Consider the following 19,910-nt stretch of genomic DNA (forward strand, 5'->3'; position numbering starts at 1 on the left):
AGAGGAGGGATCCCTCTCCCAGGACGGACAGACCTGATGTGTGTACAGAATAGTTTCACAACAGAAAATCATAGTATACACAATTTTGATGAGAAAATGTAGATTTCATCCAGCCGCTCAGCTGTTACTTTGCCTGTCTCTTGTCATGCACATGTATGCTTATAGATTTTCTAGTATTTGAAACCTGGCTACCTGTCTACAGGAGAAATCTAGCCAGGGAAACCGGGTTTCTCTAATCCCCTACTCAGGAACAGGAACTTAACAGGACAGAACAGGAAGTTAACGCAAACAGCAAAATTGTTCTCATAAATAATGCAGCGATTATTTGGCATTTGACATTTTTCTTTTTTTTTTTTGGTGAAAAAAGTTGTTGCTGTGAGCACAACAAAAGTAATTCCATTCATTGTATTTTACTGCAGAAATCTCAGAGACCGACATTGTGAAATCTATGAAATTGTGTGTTTGTTTGTTTTTTGGGAGAACCAGCACTTTAAAAGTACAGACCTACTTACTTTTTCAAGCTGTAGATTTTAGATTTACATTTTATATTTATTAGGCTGCATTCTCAAAATGCCATTTTGTAAAGTCCTTATTTCTCAGGTATAAGTTTGTTTAGATTTGATATTCTGTGTCACCACATACATTGGTTACAATAAAAGTAATTTAACTCAATGAAATTGCATTTCAATGCTGTCAATAGTCTCCAGTCATGCTAGCGGTTCTGCGAGGCTGTACTTAGGAACAACGATGCTTTGAGCTAAATGCTAACACCGGCATGCTAACATGCTCACGTTGACAATGCTAACATGATGATGTTGAGCAGGTGTAATGTTTACCATGTTCCCCATCTTAGTGTGTTAGCATGCTAACATTAGCTAATTAGCAAAAAAACAAAGTACAGCTGGGCAGATGGGAATGTTAGTTCTGCAGGTATTTGCTCATAAACCAAAGTATTGGACAAAATAATTTGTTGATCAGATGGATGCGCCAGATGAAAAGTCAGGGGATCACCAAAGTATTTATGGTTTTAATCCTCTGAGCACCATGAATGTGTGTATCGAATGTCACGGCAATCCACCCAATAGTTTTTGAGATATTTCACGAAAAGCCCACGATGTTAACCTGCTGGTGGCGCTAGAGGAAAAGTCCAGGGGTCATCAAAGACAGTCAGATTCTTCCCCTGGGGACCATCAATGTCTGTACAAAATTTCATGGCACTCCATCCAAGAGTTGTGGAGATGTTTCAGTCTGGACCAAAGCGGAGGACCGACCGACAGACACACTGACTAGTGACTATAGTGATAAGACAGCATAAAGCGTATGTTTCTAGCTAAAATAACATTCAAATGGCTGCCTGACTGTCCACACGTAATTTGACTGAAGAAAAAATTAAACATAACAGTCCATGATCTGCATACCAGATTGTTGATACTAGAATAGTATTTGTTTTTTACAACTTACCTTTGGATCCTGAGCTGCTGTCTGACAACCTCTGCACCAGATCAGTCCTGTTCATCTTCTTTAAAACCTTGCTGGTCACCTCCACAGACTGTCGGCCATAGATCTCCATCATCAGCGTCGCTATGTCAACACTGCCTGCCGTCTCCATTCGGTGTCTTGGGCCTTTCTTCATTTCAGTTTGCTGCAGTAACTGCTTGAATTTCTGGAGCTCCCTGTGACTTAAATCTTGCAGTGTTTTGAAAAGCTTCTCCTTAAGTGATGTCATGGGTACTTCCTGATGGATTCAAAGTGATCAGAGGGCATTTATGTAATATATCCACTGTAGTGATGAAACATTCATTTATTTGCATCAATGTAAACATTTAAGTCATGAGAGTATTGTAACAACTAACATCAACCACATTGGCACAATCATACTTTTGCACCTCTTAACTGTCAGGATGAGGATCATTTTCAACCTGTAACAATCAAATGAAAGTTGTGTCTGATAATATTACTCACTTTCTGGAACGCTTTAAACTCATGTTTCTCTGAGGAGAGAGAAAATAGAAAATGAATCAGTCATGAGTCACATATAAACAGCTTAGTTAGTTGAAACTTAATATGAAGGATTAATTGCAAAAATTAAAAAAACAAAAACAAAACAAAACAGTAAAATCTTTTTGTTTCTGATGTCATAAAGGTGGTGTTGTTGCATTGCTGCCTGCCCCCTACTTTTATAATATTTCTTATTAAATAAAAGTTTACTTTGTTACTATGAATCATAAAATAAATTAACAATAAATTTGACATTTATGAGACACACATGATTGTGTAAAGTGGCAGTTTTTGTCTTGTCTCTCTGACCTTTGAGTCCTGAGCTGGTCTCTGACAACCTCTTCACCAGATCAGTCCGGTTCATGTCCATTAAAACCTCCTTGGTCACCTCCACAGACTGCCGGTTCTTCACCATCATATCCACCAGTAGGTCTACACTGTCCACCCAGTCCAGTTTGCTCCATGAGATTTGTGGGAGGCTCTTCTGGAAGTACGTGAAGTGCAGCAACCACTTGAATTTCTCGAGCTCATTGAGACTCAAATCCTTCAGTGTTTCCAACAGAATCTGTTTAACAGCTGCCATTGCTGCTGCCTGAAACATTCAAAGGATACATTAAGTGTTAAGTGATTTCTCAACTGGGATAGCTAAATATTTATTTCTTTGCATTTTAGCAGTGTCAGTGTTTTAGATATAAATTATAGATGTTATAAAACTATTTTTTCAGCATGATCACTCAAGACAATGATATATCTGTTCTATTGATGAGTTTTCTTCCCTGTAAACTGATTACAAACACCTGATATAACACAACATATTCTTGTTTCTGTGGCTCAAAGAAACTATTTTCTCTACGTGACATTTCTATCATAACATCAGTGGTGGAAAACATCTTGTTGAAGAGCTCAACCTAAAAGCTGTGAGAACCATCCAATTTAAAACATGTAGTTTGGTTTGTATCATCATTTATGAAGTTCAAGCTGAGGATGGTTTTCAATCTTTTGAATGAAAGCTGTGTTGTGTAAAGTCAGACTCACTTTCTCTGACAGTGTAGGTCGATGTTCATCCACAGAGTGTTTCTCTGAGGAGAAAAGAAATTCAAAATTACTCAGAGGATAAGATAATCAACTTTTATACAGCTCAGTTTCTGTACAAGGAAATGAAATAAAACGTGACACGTCATAAAACATAAGACATTTATGAGACATGTGATTATGTAATGTGTTTGTCTTCTTTGTCTTACCTTTGAGTCCTGAGCTGGGCTTTGACAGCCTATGCACCAGATCAGTCCTCTTCATGTCCATGAAAACCTCCCTGGTCACCTCTACAGACCGCTGGCCGCAGGTTTGCACCATCAGATCCACTATTTTTACTTTGTCTGTTCTGTGAAGCAACATCGATGAGACGTCTGGGAGGTCCCTCTGGTGGAAAGTCAGCTGCAGGTACTCCTTGAATTTCTCGAGGCCCTCGTTACTCAAATCATTCAGGGTTTCCAAAAGCAGCTGTTTAACAGCTGCCATTGTTGCTACCTGAAATAATCAGTACATTCATGGGACATGTATTTAATCCACAGGAACAATTTCAAATGTGTCTCTGCATCTCATCAATGTTAGTGTTTCTGCTAGATCACACAAGGTATTGGTCCATTTGGTTATTGCTGTTGTAGTATGTTCGTTTTTTTGAGAAACACAAAGTACAAAGAAAAAAAGAAAACATTTACAGGCTGCAACTCTTTTCACAAACACTGAAACGAGTCAGAGCAGCTCAGAGAAACTATTTTCATTATTTCATGTTTTATATTTTGTTTAATGCTTTGAAAAATGGTTTCAAGTACAATAAATAGATGTTTCTGATGGATAAACTTTACAAAGTTCTCTCGCTGTTCTTTACTGTTGATTCTGATGCTGAAATAAAGTCAGGAAAAATGTAAATGCTGACATTTCCTCATCTCACCCTCAGTGGTGAAGATATCATATTATTATAGTTGGACAATCTGTTGAATGACAGCTGTGTTGTATAAAGTCAGATGTGACATTACTCACTTTCTGGATCAGTGCAGAGCGATGTTTATCAGCGAAGTGTTTTTCTGAGGAGAAAAGTGGTAAAAGTCACGAACATCTGACAATAAACAATAAACATTGTTTTCAGGCAATATTGCTTTGCAAAAATTTGCAATACACAATACTTTTCACAGTAGTCCTAAAATATATTTTGTACACCAAATTATGTGACTTCTATTCTCTGCATTATAAATCTTATTGTTAAATTAAATTAGAAATTGTAATATTTATATTGTAAAGAAAAGAATATATAGATTTTATGATTTTAAGATGCTTTTTGTCTTTATTGTCTTACTTTTGTGTCCTGAGCTGCTGTCTGACAACCTTTGCACCAGATCAGTCTTGTTCATCCTCTTTAAAACGTCCTTGGTCTCCTCCACAGACTGTTGGCCGTAGGTCAGCACCAGTAAAAACACTAAGTCCTGCATGTCGTACATTTTTAGCCATATCCATGGGATGTCTGAGACGTATCTGTAGAAGTCAGAGTGACTCAGGAGGACATGTTTGAAGCTTGGGGGTGACTGAGAGATTGAGATGCTGTTGAGCTCGCTGTTACTCAAACCAGCCAGTGTTTCCAAAAGCAGCTCTGTAACAGACGCCATCATTTCCACCTGGTAAATTCAAAGGAAACGTTCATGGGGTAAAAGTGCACTTTCTCAGCTGAGATGATTACAGATGTTTCCGATCACATCTCATCTATATCTGTGTTTTAGAAATGTGGATGTGGTATGCGAGTATATACTCATGTGAACACAAGACAGGCAGCTTCAGTTCTGAATAAACCTTCTGATGCAAAAAGGTTTTGTTCACCATTTGTAATATTCAAGATGAGGACGATGTTGAACCTACATCTATTGAATGAAAACTGTATTTCTTAATTAATTAACAATTACAATTAATTGTTTGGTCCATAGATTTTATGATACAACAGAGAAAAGCAGAAGATCCTCTCAACTAAGAAGATGGAACCAGAAAAACTGTAAACAATTAATTGATTTTCAAAATAGATTGATAGATAAATATTTATTTTCTGTCAATCAACTAATGGATTCATTATTTCAGCTTTAGTTTAAAGTCAGACAGATGTGACATTACTCACCTTCTGAATCAGTGCAGGACAATGTTCATCCACAGAGTGTTTCTCTGAGGACAAAGGAAATATAAGATGACTCATGAATGATTTAACACCAGGCTTTATAATCAGACACTGTCAGACTTTAAGATTTCTAATATTAAAAAGGTATAATATGTAACTTTTTCCGCATTAAAATGTCTAAAAAAGACTAGACTTGTATCATATATTTTGTTGTGTTGTATAATTACATTATCCCAAATGTTTCCAACAATTTTCAAACCTTTAGAAATCCCTTAGTTTTGTGGTTGTCTGACAAGAGCTGTCATAAATTTTCTTTTTATTATATATACATTTACTTATACATATACACTTTTTAAGCCACATTCTTATACACTTTTTACACTTTACACGATACACTTTTTAGTTCTTGCTTGTTTTGAAATATATATTTGAAAGATTGATTCGCCTCAGTATTATTTGTGTGAATAGATCGACAATCTGAGTGTAAATGTGTAATCTGTAAATGTAAAACACCTTCCACAAATACAAAAAAACGATTTGTAAACTCACAAAAATATTTGGCAAAAATTTAACAGATCTGCAAATGCACAAACAAATTCCACAAATAAAAAAATATCTGTGAATACATTAAATCAATTTACAAATAAATGAAAAGCATTTGTGAATATCTTCCTAACATTTACAACTTTCGAACAGGCATTTGTGAATCCAGTTTTTATTTGTGAATCAAAAAGGCATTCGTGGATCTCAATTCTACGCTTGTGGATTTGCATTTTACATACACACAGTTTTGAGACAAACCGTCCATCAGTCTGAACGAAACTTAGCGCTGCAATTTAAAAAAAAAAAATTAGTGATAGGCAACGTGCATTCATTATTTTATTGTGTTTAAGTGACACAGTGAGTATTAGTGTGTGTTTATTTGTTCTATGTATATTATCTAGCTACACACTTTAGTCCTACATTTCTGTTTGAGTATAAAAGGATGCTTGTGGGAAACTTTCAGGTCCCTAAGGCGGTGGGCTTGTGCTGCTTCTTCAGTCGGTAGTTTTCTAGTCACCGAGGGCCAGCCAACTCATCCTTTATATTTATTCTTTCATGTGAGTAAAAGTCACAAAGCACTTCATATCTTATTAGTAGTGTACCCTTACTAATGTAGTTGTAATGTCTGTGTGTCATATTTAGTTACGTTACGTTAATGACAAGTGACAGCACTCTGGTTAAGGTCTTAGTATGGTAAGTATGGTTGGTTGTTTTTGTTTAGAAATGCTGTATTGTAATTTTATCCTTCCTTGTTAATGTGTAGATTAAGCTAAGCTAACGTTAGCTACTAAGCCGCCATCTGTTGCCATGGCAACAGTAAACATTCATGTGGCCGGCTGGGGGAACGAAAGCAGGTTTATTTATTTATAGAATACACATTGACACGCTGATTGTCGATCTGTCAAATAATATTGAGACAAATCTCTCTCAATACAACTCTTTGGTATTTTTGCTGTCATGGCAGGCCGATACGGTGTTGTTACATTGCTTTATAATATAAGCTGCACTTAATATTTTGCCCCAAAATTAAAAAGATTTTGCAACCATGGATATATATTTATTTATCATTACACATTAATGCGAGAGTTGTCTTCTTTATCTTACCTTTGGGTCTTGAGCTGGTCTCTGACAGCCTCTGGACCAGATCCGTCCTGTTCATGTCCATGAAAACCTCCCTGGTCACCTCCACAGACTGTTGACCGCATATCTCCACCATCATAGACACCAGTGTCTCTGGCCAGGATGTCTTCAGCATTCGTGTCCATGAGATAAGTGGAAGGCCCTTCTGGAAGAACATGAACTGCAGCAACAACTTGAAGTTCTTCATCTCCTCCGAATTCAAATCTTTGAGTGTTTCCAAAAGCAGTTCTTTAACAGCCATCATTGTCGCCACCTGGAAAATTTCAAGTATATGTTCATAGACAAAATATGTCTTCAATGGAAAAATTCAGGATGTATCTTTTTTTCATCTGATCAATGTCATTATTTTAGACATTGTTTGAAACAATGTTTTAAGATGTGTTTTTCCACAAGATCACTACTTTTACATTTGGTAATTGTTAGTTAGAGCAGAGGATGATTCATTTTTCCTTCTACCCTTTAACATCTCTAACCTGATTAAAGTTTTTTTATTTTATTAAAACTCTTTCACTGTGCTGCTGAAAACTGAAATGTGCCACCTGATCTCAACATCAGATGTTGATGAAGTAAGTATAGAAACAGGTGGCAGCACAAAGTAGACATCTTTTGTTTAATTATTTGAAAAACTGTTTAAATATAATGCCTTGATCATTAAAACATTACTGAGCTCAACCCAAACTCAGCTTCAGTTCTGTGAGAAACATCCAATTTAAATTATGAGTTTGGTTTAATTTATCATCATTAATGTTGCTATGTTTTTAAACCAGCATTGTATTGAATACAAGCTGTGCTCTGCATGGTCAGACACATATGACATTGCTCACTTTGTGGATCAGTGCAGACAGGTGTTCATCCACAGAGGGTTTTTCTGAAGAGACAGAAAGTAAATAAAAACGAGTGATTGACATCGGGCAATACTGCTTTGTAAAAACAATTACAATACACTCAAGTTTCATCAGCAGTTACATTTAATTTATCAATGATATTTTGCCCCCTCTCCCGAAATATTTCATACTTTACATTATCATAAAATATGTTTTGTACACCGGACGATGTGTCGTCTTCTCTTCTTCTTATTTATAATGGAAAGAGAAGAAGACATAGTTTCTAAACGTATGAGACACAAGACCAGTTTCATTGTTTTAGCATCTTAATTGTCTTACTTTTGGGTCCTGAGTGGCTTTCTGACAACCTCTGCACCAGATCAGTCCTGTTCATCTCCTTTAAAACCTCCTGGGTCCTCTCCACAGACTGTTGGCTGTAGGTCTCCACCATTAAAAACACTAAGTCCTGCTTGTCTCTCATCAGGAGCAGCATCCATGGGATTGGGCAGTGACTGTATCTTAGGTAGTAACTTTTACTCAGGACCTCCTTGAACTTCTCGAGCTCCCCATCACTCAAACCAGCCAGTGTTTCCAAAAGCAGCTCTGTAACGGACGCCATCGTTTCCACCTGGTAAATTCAAAGGAAACGTTCATGGAGCAAAAGTGCACTTTCTCAGCTGAGATGATGACAGATGTTTCTGATCACATCTCATCAAGGTATGTTTTAGGAATCTGAATGTGCTTATGATAGAATTGATAATACTTGTCAAATTGACCACATACTGTTATTTGTGTGTAGTTTCAGTTACCCGTGTTATTATTTCTTCAGTAATATCAAGAGTAAGCATTTTATTTTCATAGAGGTTCATGACTTTATTTTACTGTAACTCTTCGAGGCTGTTTAACCAGTTACATCTTTTCTTCTAACAAAAAAAGACACATTTATTCATTTATTTTAATAATGAGAATTTCTCTCTCTGTCAAAGTTAGAACTTGAATCACCGCCCTGTGGTTGTATGTCTCCGCCTACCAGTCAAGTTGCAGTTTACATCCATGTCTGTCCAGATTCATATAACATATGTAGTGAATAAAAAAAGTTTTAAGTGTCTTTTTTGGCTAAATGCAAGTTATCACTATATTGATGAACTGATTGATGAAGGATTATCACAGATGTATTGGCTAAACAGAGACACATGTACTTGATTACTATGTAAAGATGGATTCTTATACAGACAGACAACCCAAAAACATAATGCCTCTGGTCACAGCTATTGGCATAAAAAACTTTATACTACTTAAATATATAATATACTACTTTATATTCCCCTAGAGATAGATATAACACACATTCTTACCATTATTGATAAATAACATTAAGGTTAAGACCTCATGTGTACATTACGTAGCTTGATCAGTTCAGTTCTGTGAGAAAACTATCTGAAGAAAAAAACGTATTTGTATCATCAATTATAACGTTCAAGATGAAAATGATTTCAGTCTTCAACTCCTGAATAAAAGCTGCACTGTGTGTCAGTCAGACTGATGTGACATACTCACTCTCTGGCTCAGTGAAGGCCACTGTTTCTCTGAGGGGAAAATAAATAAAATAAGACCTGTTAGTAATATATTAACATCTAGCTTTATGAACATTTATAATACAAATGATTTAATTTAAGTGACACTTAAATCTCTTTAACAGTGACATAATAATAATATGAAGAGCTACTTAAAGATTGTCCAACAGTGTTGAATGGTTTTGGATGTAGCCTATACGTCATTGCAATATACACAAACTGAAAAGATGAAAAATTGTACCCCAGCTGATGTACTTTACTATTTTTACTTACAAAAGAACACGACTCATAAAATAGTATTTTATAGAGGAATAGTAAACCATACAATGCTAATTTTGATGTCAGCAATAATTATGAAAAAACAGACATTTTTCAGCTTCAGTTTTCAGTGGAAAGCCATTTTGTAAAGCTCTTAAATTTCTGTTTGTGTCATTTTGTGGAAAGTTGATTGCAGCACCACAGTGATAAAAACCCTTCCCTAAGATAAACCTGTTGAAAATATCCTTCCATTGTTCAACTATGTGGAAAATGAGGAAATAAGTTTCACAGTTTGATTGTGAGTTTACATTTGGCTTGTTGTAGACAACTTGAACTCAGTTAGAAACAGGCATTTAGTGAGATGACTGTGTACTTTTATCTGTGCACCTACTTTCCGCCATTGTATTTACACCAGTTGCTGCCGCTGATGATCAAGAAGCTGTAAAAAATGCAGGGAAAATTAAGACTTCAGAACAATGTATTGTTCTATATGCATACTCTGTTGTCTCATATACTTTTAAATGGTAAACAAAACGTTGTCTTTCTCTAACGATCACAGCACCAAGAAAGCAAGAAAAAATAAATCATTAGAGCAGGTATACACTACACAGACAAACTCTCAGATAAAACTGAGAAAAGGCACTAGTAAAAATAAGATGCAGGATAAGTACATGCTACATAATGAGCCCAAAATTAAACTATATTTAATTTCCAGTGATATAAAAGAGAAAATCTTCGCGTTTGAAAAGCTTAAATTGATAAATCACATAGTTAAATGACGACTATTAAAATTGTTACAAATCAATTTTCTATCTGCTTTTCTGTTAATTGTTTCCGCTCTACACCCAGGGTAAGAAAAAGTTTAAAAGAATAGTTAGATAGTACTTTAGCCCAGCATGGACGGTATGCGCACGCGCACATGCACGCACGCACACACACACTCGCTCTCTCTCGTTAAACGTTAACGTCTACTTTGCTATCGTTTTCCTTGTCAAAGCACTTCATAAACTTTAGCTAGCAGCCCGTTGTACACATACTATTAGTATTTTGCTGTTATCATTAGTTACGTTGACCATTTTCACATATTAATACTGCTCGGAAGTTAAACCTATAAAAGTGAAAGTAAGAAAAGCGCGGTCAAATGCCGTTTAGCTGTTGTACCGTTGTAGCTTCACCTGTTAGAGCTGAAGCCCGTCCAATTTTTCTGATTGTGGCAAATCATTCATCGCTGTGTTGACAGGACCTAAGTCGAGGTCTGCCCCCCTCTCGATTAGAGTTTCCCTCCTGTTAAAATACCTTGTAACCTCCCGTGGCGACCTGTTCCTCGGGGGCTGGGGTCGGTGTTGCCAGACGGGCAACAGAGGGCGGTAATACAACTGCAGAGAAATACAAGAAGAAGAAGAAGAAGAAGAAGAAGAAGAAGAAGAAGAAGAAGCGTACCGGTACATACGTAACAGCAACAAGCCAAACACAGGCAGGTGACCCGATTTTCCGTAGGGTTTAAAGTTATAGGTCATGCAACGTTAACGTGTATTCATTAATGTGCCATGTGCTGTCGTTTTCATCCAGGTTTCATTGTACATTAGTCTTGAATGTCTTGTTCTGGAAATGTGATTATTTTTGCTAACCTCTGAGCGTTAGCTAGCAGTGAAGCAGCCTTCAAATTGAACCTCAGTTTTCGTCATATAACGTTAACAGTTATTGGTGTGGATTTGTGGGTCCTAATGAAACAACATGGAATCTCGCCTGGCCGTAAAAATGAAAATACAGATTAAAACAGGCATTTTTTGTGATTTGAGACCATAGTTTGTGACAGTAAGTCATTATCTAGTTAGCTTAGCTCCAGCTATGTTATGGACCTCTCATGACAGTTGTTGGAGTTTGCTTAACTTTGGGGTCTAATTGACCCCAAATTAACATCACTAACATCAATATGTAGAAAAACGTTTCTTTTCCTGTGAATGATTCTTGGTAAATACATGTAATTTATATTTGTCCATGCAAAGCCCATATAACATAAAACAACATGAAAGATTTCCTTATTTGGTGTAATAGCAATGCATAATGGTCATATCCATGTATTGTCACTTCAAATGTACAAGCCCAGTTTGTGGGGTTTTAATGAGGTCAGAAGAAAAGAAAAATATTTTAAGGAAAAAATTTGTTTTATTGTGGTTCAATTATATTTCGACATACAGCAAAAGGGCAAAAACAAGATTATTGGAGACATCTCATTTTCAAATATGGTAAATATTTATCAAAATGCACTGTGTGCTAAAAACAAGGAAATCCAAGTGAAAAACATTAAGGTACCCTATTTATTTCAATCAATTAATCTTTCTTTATTGCCCCCATTTTGGTTTGCAGGCAGCTGACATGAATCTTTTAAAAAACAGTAAGACAATACAACACTGTATAATTTACTCACAATTAACACCAAACCAAAAATAAAAAAGACAAACATTTGAATCCGCATGCAAACCCACCTAACCCAGCTTTTATAACATCGAAAGGCTGAAAAATTCTCCAGAAAAAGTAAAATGGGAGAGAAAAAGACCTACTGCAACACACACAATTTAGTGTATCCAGCTGCAACCCAAAAGCGATAACTCCCTGAACAATTTTATTGCTAATTTGTCGCGACTATTTAGTCTTTATTTAAGCTTATTTGTACTACTGGTGGTATGACTGATTGTATTTTTAACTTTTACTTTTTAAATCCACAGGAGTGTGCCGGAAATGAGTTGCACTTTCCACCTCCTTGTTTCCCGGAGCGACTTCTACCATGGCCGTTTCCTGCTCCTCTTGTCTCGACAGTCCCTGTTGCTCAGAGCGCTCAGCTCCGGGCCCCAGATCAGCCGCAGTCTGCAAGAGAGCTACAGGCTTCTACAACTGCCTGACAAGGGACACAGCAATCCTGTGCAGGTGAAAGAGGCCTACTTGCGCCTAGCAAAGCTCTACCACCCGGACTCTGGGGCTCCGACTGCAGATGCAGTGCTGTTTGCCCGGGTTGAGGAAGCCTACCGTGCTGTGCTGGCACATCACAGCAAGACCAAGCAACCTGATGGAGGAAAGGAAGTAGAAGATGAGGAGTCCAGAGGTACAGCACTTCCACACAGACACTACCTCAGCTATGAGGGTATGGGTTCAGGTACACCCAGCCAGCGTGAGCGTCAGTACCGGCAGATGCGTGTCGACCGGGCATCCGAGCAGGTTTTGAACTATCGGCAGAGGGAGCATGAAAGGGCAGCCGCTTCAGAGGGGGCGCTGGTGGAACGGGACACGCGTCAGCGCAGCCGAAAGATCAAGATCACCCAGGCTGTTGAACGGCTTGTGGAGGACCTGATCCAAGAGTCCATGGCCCGAGGAGACTTCAGGAACTTGAGTGGAGCTGGAAAGCCCCTCAACAAGTTTGATTACAATCCATACGCTGATCCTATGACCCACAACCTCAACCGCATCCTCATAGACAATGGCTACCAGCCTCCCTGGGTCGTCACTCAACGAGACATCAGAGAGACAATTGCTCAGATCCGAAATAGGTTATTGGAGGGGAGGGCTAGGCTCGGAGACCCCATGACCCCCAAAGAGCACAGCCAATGGGAGCAGCTATGTGCATCTGTAGAGGAGGAGGTGGTGAAACTTAATAAGATGGTGGACAATTACAACCTCATCGTACCGATGCTCAACATGCAAATGGTTCACTTCAGTTTGTCACGGGAGACTGACCGCGCTGTGAAAGGATCCCGCCAACACAGACTGGACCAGCAGAGAGAGAGAGAAAAGGAGAGAGAGAGGAGGAAGGAAGAGAAAAAAAGAGCCAACGCAGTAGCTAAGCCGAAATATACCAAACAAGGCCTGATGTCTTGGATGAAGAATTTGCTCAGATTAAAACACTAAAACTCTGATTTTGAAGTGAACTGAAAAGTGACTGAGAGGAGTGGTTTGTTTGTTGTTTTTTCACTTAAACCAATCATTACAGTCCTTGGGGCAATATTTCAGACAGACTTGTTCACTCACTTATTTCAGTACACTCTGAATCCAAGTCAAAGACAATGATGCCACCAATTTTACTCTGTTCCAACTGTTATTGTCCAGATATGCAGGATTGTCATCAGGACAGTATTGTACTGTAAGAACAGTATTGATCAGTCATGATTGTGTGACTGTAAAGTGTGATGAACTGCATGTGTTGATAACGAAGATTGTTTCTGTGAAATGACTAAAAACACAAACCTAACACTGTAACTTTTGGTTGCTATGTGACATTAAAAGTTAAGGCAATTTAAAAACCTTGTGTTAATATATTTCTGTGCTGAGAGTATTACATTTTGTAATCTTGGACATGTTTAAATAGCTGAATCTTTCATTCTAGTCTGGCAGCTGCTCCAGTGTGGCGGGGTTGCAGATGACGATGGGCTCCTTGCTGCTGGCTCTGTTACCTGCAGCTTCCCTGTGCAGAGCCTGAGCGACGGCCCTGGACGGAGTCATCACCTTGGTCCAGTCATGGGCAATGTACTGGTGGTACGGATCATGAGAGCTCTCCAGCTTCTTGGAGCGAATGTAGCTGAGCATGATGCCGAATGTGAAGAAGCTGAACATGCCGACCACCAGAATGATGTACATCATGCCCTCAGACTGAGCGTGGGCCCTGGCTCCAGCCACGTGGTGCCCAGCCTGCTGGGTAGTGTGGTTCTGAGGTCTCGGTGGAGACAGTGCACTTGTGCTGTTGAGGCAGTGCTGCAGGAAGGAGAGCAGGAGCGACTGCAGCTCGGTGGTGTTTATGTACGACATGGCTGACCTCTGCTGGACGCTCGGCAAACTGCGACTGAGGAGGAAGAGGAGGCTGTAAGAAAGATCATCCTCCACTTTATCTCTGCAGAAAACATACTAATGTTCACTATTGCATTATTTTAATAATTTTTATGATTTGATTTGATGAATATCTGAATTATTCCTCCTAATCCACTTACAACACCCAACGAGACAACAGATAAATAAGAAAAGAATGATTTCTGAGTTGCAGATGACTAAACTCACAAACTGCATAAGGATTTGATAGAAGTGCATATTAAGACATTAGGGGGGAAAAGATGAAGGGGCTAAGTGAGAGAATTGTGTGTATTTAGTGACACTTCAGTGTGTCTTCATATGTTAAAGTTACATATTGGAAATGTACGCTCCGACTACCCAACCAACTTCAGCTTGAATGCTGGAAACACTGATATTTTTTAAATCTTGGTTGACCTTTCAGAGTTACTTTTGGTGTTATGAGAGTGACGGTGAAGTGATATATAGAAATTGATTCCTACACATGATATGTACACCATTATTCAAGCTTTGTTCAGTAGAAAGAAAAGCCTACCTTACAAGGGTCTGGAAACAGTTCCTGCTGTCATTGGCATCAGCAGACATCGATCATTTCCAGTCATGTGTCTCCAGCGGGACTAGAAGCAGCTGGTCCCAAACTACTCGAATAGAAACGTACACCCCCCCCCCCTTCTCTTAGTCATAATGTGCCCTCCTTCATGCTCATGCTTTTACGTGGAAGAGATATGCAGCATGTCCAACATTTCAACACATCTAATGAAACGGGGAGGTCACAGGGCAAGGTCAAAAGCTCAGTATAGTGAGGTAGTGGTATACAGTGGTGCAATCGGCTAAATGAGAATGTTTGGAGTGAGGATATTGTCTTTACATAAGACCTCATTCAAGAAGTGTTAATCTGGTAAAAATCCTAAGAAATAGTGGCTTATTAAGAATGACTTGTAGATACAGTTTCTCACCCGCTGAGATCATCTTTTGTGGCTCAAGACTGGTGTTTAAATCCAGTTTTTGAAGTGTGTATGCGGTTGGTTGGTTGGTTGTATTGTCTCATATATTCTCTAAAGAAAAATCTCTAATGTTCACATTTTGCAGTAGGAGTAGGAGCGTGTGGTAATTTTCTGGACGGTGCCGGGCTGCAGCGAGAGAACAAAGCTGCTTTCAGACCGGAGGTAGTTTGGACAGTCTGCAGCACAGCTCGGACGAGATTGAGTTACAACACAATCACCTCCAAATGTCCTTTAACTCTGTTTAACTCACTGTTGTAGTAGTGTGTGTGTGTGTTATGTGAAGCCTACAAAAAGAAGTGGTATTTAAGATAGAGCATGTACGCAGATGTATATTTTTGTACTCCTATTCTCTAGTGGGATTGGCTGACACAGCAAAGGGCAAAGTTTGGTCAAGAGATCAATGTTGTATTTTCTTCAAATAAACATATTGTCTAAAACACCTCACGCAGTATTCCCACAAGAAACATGGCAGGCAACATTCGGAAAACAACGGTAGGTCGTCAACAGTGGATAATTGTCAGAAGTTAATACTGATAAGGTCATTAGTTTCTGTGTTTAAGTCTTTGCCAACACAGCAAGTGCAGTGGACAAAAAATGCTTTACAAAAACATTTACTTTATTGAAGTTCATTTAAAGACTCAGAAGTGGACTGGAACAAAGGGATATGTTTGGATTGACTGGAACAGTGTGTTTGCCTGTTGACACTGGTAAATAAAGACATGCTGCTTATGCTTAACATACATTAAAGCTGGTCAATGTTATGGTATCAAGGTTGCTGTATCCGCTCACTTTCATGTTAAAGTTTGGTTTGATAAAGACATGACGTTGGTCAAAATTCAACACTTAGAGGCCTCATTTGTAACTTTGTTACTTTTTTTTCAAATGATGGCAAAATCATTGCAAAGATAGATTTTTCATTTCTGGTTCTGCTGTGTGGTCAAAAGAGAAGTAAAAGAGGAAATTAGTTGCTACAAAAGGCCCTGGGCTGCCTTACTTCTGGTTCTGGTACTTTGACTTGTCATTTTTGACATTTTATAGACAATTAATTAATAAATAATTGATAGATTATTCATTGGATTGGCATTTCACTGACATCTAAAGGGAATCTGCCCTGCTTGCTATCTGCACCATCAGCTTCTGTTTACGCTTAACCATACAGATTGCATATACGACTGAGCGTGAGGGATTCAAGATCAATCTCTCATACAGTAATTACGTCTGTGTTAGCATAATCATGGTACAGTAATGAAGCTTGACTCTTGCAGAGACGATCTCTTTACCTGGTAGATACAAAATGTAAAAACAAAATAGAAGCCAGTTAAAGAGAAAGACATGCTTTCACAGGGTGTCATATTATCACATTTTCCTAAATTAGATGGTGTGCAAGGCAGTAAATCTGTATAATGTGACTTGAAAGATAAATCTAAAACTCACTGGTAATGTTACTCTAGCTGCACCCCGTCACAGTTGTCTTTTGATTCCAAAAGTCTGGAAATATAAAAAGAAAAGGTGAATTATTTAGATGTGAGAAACAGAATTAACATCTCATAATTTGGTCAAACAATCATATATACAGTATATTGTATTAAATGTATGGCATTATTTAAGTCCCCTCACCCCAGTATATTGGCTAAAGGTTTAAAGGTTAATCTGGAATGAATCACTTTAGTAATACATCACATACAAGACAAATGACTCACTCTGCCTGAGCCTTGAGAGCTTTACGGGCCTCCCGAGCTTCGTGCTCCTCTGAAATCTTCTTGTAACAGTAGACCATAACCAAAATGAGCCACAGCTGCAGAACCACGATCACCACGTACATCATTATCTCAGAGATCACCGCTGTCATCTCCCGATTGGCTGGGAAAGAGGAACCAACAAAGTAGCATTATAGAGGAAACATGTCCACCAGGGTTAAGACTGTGTTTACTGTGCAGACTCCCACAAACATTTGAAGGTAAAGCTACTCTAAAGTCAGAAATCCTCTCAGTGGTTGAGATAAGCCTGAAAATGCAGAGCCACAGTGTTCCATCGCACAAGCTGACGAACAGGCAAATAGTTATGAAGGACTTCTGCTAAAAATATATGAAGTAAAATGTTTTTACTTCTTTCCTTTGTGACACACATATGAGGTCAAATTATCCAATATTTCCAATATCTCACAACCTCCCAGATTCATCTCGTAACCCTTTGGAGGGGGTCGACCCCAAGGTTGGGAACCGCTGGACAAAACTGCCTGACTATATATAAGGTAGTTCAAATGATCTCCACCACAACCAGCTCCAAAAAGCGAAATGCTGCTTATGCATTAATGCACAATGTATAATGATGCGTCAGACACAGGGGCCATTTTTCTGGCTACTTTTTTTTAATAACAATACTTTTAGTGGGATTTTAAATGAAGGACATTTACTTGTAACAGAGTATGTTTATATTGTTGAATAAATACTTTTACTTAAGTGAAGGATCTGAGTACTTCCTTCACGTCTGTTCACAGGTACACCCCACCTTACCTACAGCCACCACGTTGAGCTCCACCTCCTTCTCCACAGTGACGTGCTGATTGTACAGTGGCAGGAAGAGGGTGCGGTGGATTGTGCAGCGGTACGTCCCCGTGTCATTGAAGGTTACATTATGAAGGTAAATGGCTCCTGTCTGAATATCACTGTTTACTGTCCCATGCCACTCCAGGCGGGCGCTGAAATCTTCATGGAGGATGCTGACACTGGGGTGGTCATAGTGGAAAATCTGAGTGAAGGGAAAAAAGGACACAAATGGAAATCTATAAATATCTTAAATCTTCCCTGTACTAAATATACTATTTAGTACTATAACTTATCTCCATATACTGTAGTAATACACATTTACAAAATTATATGAAATACAAATGACAAATTTAGAGAAGTACAAAAAGTTCAAAATAGTTGACTAATTACAAAAATAGGCCTACTAAAATGTATTAACATCCTTGGTAATACTCAGCTTCATGGCACAGTTTCAAAGTTACTTAAGCCAGTTCCTTCAGAGACCTTGGTGAACTCACATGCCTGAATTCCTCCTCTCCCAGCGGTTTGAAGTGCCAGTCTACGGTGGCTTGGGCAGAGACCTCCTCTCTCATTTTACAGGAGATGCAGCCCAGCAGGAATCCTCCTCCTGCCACTGCTTCAGTCAGGGAGTCCACCTCCGCACAGCCGCCGTGGCACTGAGACACTGCAGGAAAAAAAAGAGGGAGGGGGAGAAGAGAAGAAGAAATAAAAGAAGAAGAAGAAGACACAGTAGAACAATTCAATTATTAAAATTAACAAGTAGCAGAGAGAAAAGGCACATTTAGACTTTATCCCACTTGATAGGATAATATGTTTAAATATATTTTATATTTGTATATTTCTTGGTAACTCTAATCAAGCACTTGTAGCTGTCAGAATTGTACATTTATCTAATAATTGATGCTGCACTGCCAATGTTTTTTTTTTTTTAACATAATGTAGGTCTAAAACATGTTTTCTGTGTAGAGCTCTTAGGTAAGGCAAGTTTATTTGAAAAGCACCTTTAAACAACAAAGAAATTCAAAGTGCTTTACACAAGATATAAAAAGGCATTAAGACATAATATAAAAGAAACACAGCAATATGAAAAGACATAAATAGGATTATAGAAATTAACACAAGCAGAAAAATGAGGTGTGACGTTTAATTGAAGATATTGAATTAAATATTAATAAATACTAGTCTTTTAGGCAATTTATCAGCCACAATAATTAAAGATACTTTGGTTTGGGTAAGTGTTCTGTAAGGCAATACGTCATGTCTCAGAGTAAAAACCTCTTATCTGATGAAATTTGTCTCCTATGATGGCTGCTGACTTTCTGTCTGAGATTTTCATTCAACACCTAAAAATGAATGTGAATTAGCGGATTCTCGGGTAATGACACCCTTAGTTAATGTTTCATGAAAGGCAAGCACAGTGGAGATATCAGTCTATTAGGAATGTATATGACTTTTTAAAAAGTCCAATAAAATAAAGATTAAAACATTTGTAGACTCACTTATCTATTACTCAAATGTGAGTTTACAGTGAATGTACACTGATTGAGAGTGTTTTAAGTCATTTTGTTTATAGTCTTTTGATGGCCTCTCTTACAGTGATTACAATTTGGCCCCGTTTTTTAAGTTTTAAATTTTTATTTTATGAGAGGGCCCCTGAAAACAACGAACTTCAGTTCACTTAGGAAACTTTAAAACAAGCAACTTCACCCACCAACATCAATAGTTTCTCCTAATTAAAGGTAAGGACACACATTATTTTGGACTTACCAAAAAGACTGAAGACAACTACAAGAGACAAGTGGCGTATCATTTCTGCTGGAGCAACTTACGGCCAGCTGTTGAACAAAATACTGGAACTCTCCTTGGCGTAAAAATATCTGTGGTGATTAAGATTACATTACTGACATAAAGCCTCTTGATTCCTGATTAATCCCATGTTCTTCACTTCACCCTTTATGTCAGTCCATTAGTTCAATAATCTTGCATTTCACATTGGCCAAAAATGACTGAAAACCTCAAAACACAGAAAGTGTTTACAA

At 38.1% G+C, this 19,910-nt stretch overlaps 4 protein-coding genes and 1 long non-coding RNA gene across 5 annotated transcripts; 1 reads left to right on the plus strand and 4 right to left on the minus strand.

The window, feature by feature from the left end:
- Positions 1-240: 240 nt before the first annotated feature.
- LOC139290094 (uncharacterized) lies at positions 241-8,152 on the minus strand. Its single transcript, XM_070911789.1, has 12 exons — positions 7,999-8,152; positions 7,660-7,703; positions 6,800-7,088; positions 5,156-5,199; positions 4,352-4,667; positions 4,039-4,082; positions 3,240-3,525; positions 3,034-3,077; positions 2,308-2,590; positions 1,963-1,991; positions 1,462-1,735; positions 241-257 (listed from the first exon to the last, which is right to left on the minus strand). The coding sequence occupies exons 1-12, from the start codon at positions 8,150-8,152 to the stop codon at positions 241-243; spliced, it is 1,824 nt and encodes a 607-aa protein (XP_070767890.1).
- A 49-nt stretch (positions 8,153-8,201) lies between these two features.
- Positions 8,202-9,905, minus strand: LOC139289658 (uncharacterized). The gene is made up of 3 exons (XR_011597473.1): positions 9,883-9,905; positions 9,217-9,245; positions 8,202-8,287 (listed from the first exon to the last, which is right to left on the minus strand). It is a non-coding gene; the product is annotated as an uncharacterized lncRNA (long non-coding RNA).
- A 2,325-nt stretch (positions 9,906-12,230) lies between these two features.
- On the plus strand, positions 12,231-13,683 carry dnajc28 (DnaJ (Hsp40) homolog, subfamily C, member 28). Its single transcript, XM_070912605.1, has one exon. It carries the CDS (start codon positions 12,231-12,233, stop codon positions 13,389-13,391), a length of 1,161 nt encoding a protein of 386 aa, XP_070768706.1. The 3' UTR covers positions 13,392-13,683.
- A 179-nt stretch (positions 13,684-13,862) lies between these two features.
- On the minus strand, positions 13,863-14,285 carry LOC139290096 (potassium voltage-gated channel subfamily E member 1-like). The gene has a single exon (XM_070911791.1). The coding sequence runs from the start codon at positions 14,283-14,285 to the stop codon at positions 13,863-13,865; it is 423 nt and encodes a 140-aa protein (XP_070767892.1).
- A 1,675-nt stretch (positions 14,286-15,960) lies between these two features.
- LOC139290638 (sodium channel regulatory subunit beta-1) lies at positions 15,961-19,681 on the minus strand. The gene is made up of 6 exons (XM_070912475.1): positions 19,639-19,681; positions 18,369-18,535; positions 17,839-18,073; positions 17,026-17,185; positions 16,760-16,813; positions 15,961-16,605 (listed from the first exon to the last, which is right to left on the minus strand). The coding sequence occupies exons 1-5, from the start codon at positions 19,679-19,681 to the stop codon at positions 16,768-16,770; spliced, it is 651 nt and encodes a 216-aa protein (XP_070768576.1). The 3' UTR covers positions 15,961-16,605; positions 16,760-16,767.
- Between the last annotated feature and the right edge of the window lie 229 nt (positions 19,682-19,910).

This window comes from Enoplosus armatus, chromosome 9 (assembly GCF_043641665.1).
Source record: "Enoplosus armatus isolate fEnoArm2 chromosome 9, fEnoArm2.hap1, whole genome shotgun sequence".
NCBI lineage: Eukaryota > Metazoa > Chordata > Actinopteri > Centrarchiformes > Enoplosidae > Enoplosus > Enoplosus armatus.

What these genes read in the sequence shown, in the direction of transcription:
- LOC139290094 (XM_070911789.1), bottom strand. Translation starts at nt 8,152, where the DNA reads ATGCTGCTCCTGATGAGAGACAAGCAGGACTTAGTGTTTTTAATGGTG. An exon ending in GTCCTGCACTGATTCAGAAG is followed by an intron (nt 4,668 to 5,155) that starts GTGAGTAATGTC and finishes TGAATTTACCAG; the next exon opens with GTGGAAATGATGGCGTCTGT. An exon ending in AGTTTAAAGCGTTCCAGAAA is followed by an intron (nt 1,736 to 1,962) that starts GTGAGTAATATT and finishes TGAATCCATCAG; the next exon opens with GAAGTACCCATGACATCACT.
- LOC139290096 (XM_070911791.1), bottom strand. Translation starts at nt 14,285, where the DNA reads ATGTCGTACATAAACACCACCGAGCTGCAGTCGCTCCTGCTCTCCTTC.
- LOC139290638 (XM_070912475.1), bottom strand. Translation starts at nt 19,681, where the DNA reads ATGATACGCCACTTGTCTCTTGTAGTTGTCTTCAGTCTTTTTG. An exon ending in AGTTGTCTTCAGTCTTTTTG is followed by an intron (nt 18,536 to 19,638) that starts GTAAGTCCAAAA and finishes TTTTTCCTGCAG; the next exon opens with TGTCTCAGTGCCACGGCGGC. An exon ending in GCTCTCAAGGCTCAGGCAGA is followed by an intron (nt 16,814 to 17,025) that starts GTGAGTCATTTG and finishes TTATATTTCCAG; the next exon opens with ACTTTTGGAATCAAAAGACA.
- dnajc28 (XM_070912605.1), top strand. Translation starts at nt 12,231, where the DNA reads ATGAGTTGCACTTTCCACCTCCTTGTTTCCCGGAGCGACTTCTACCAT.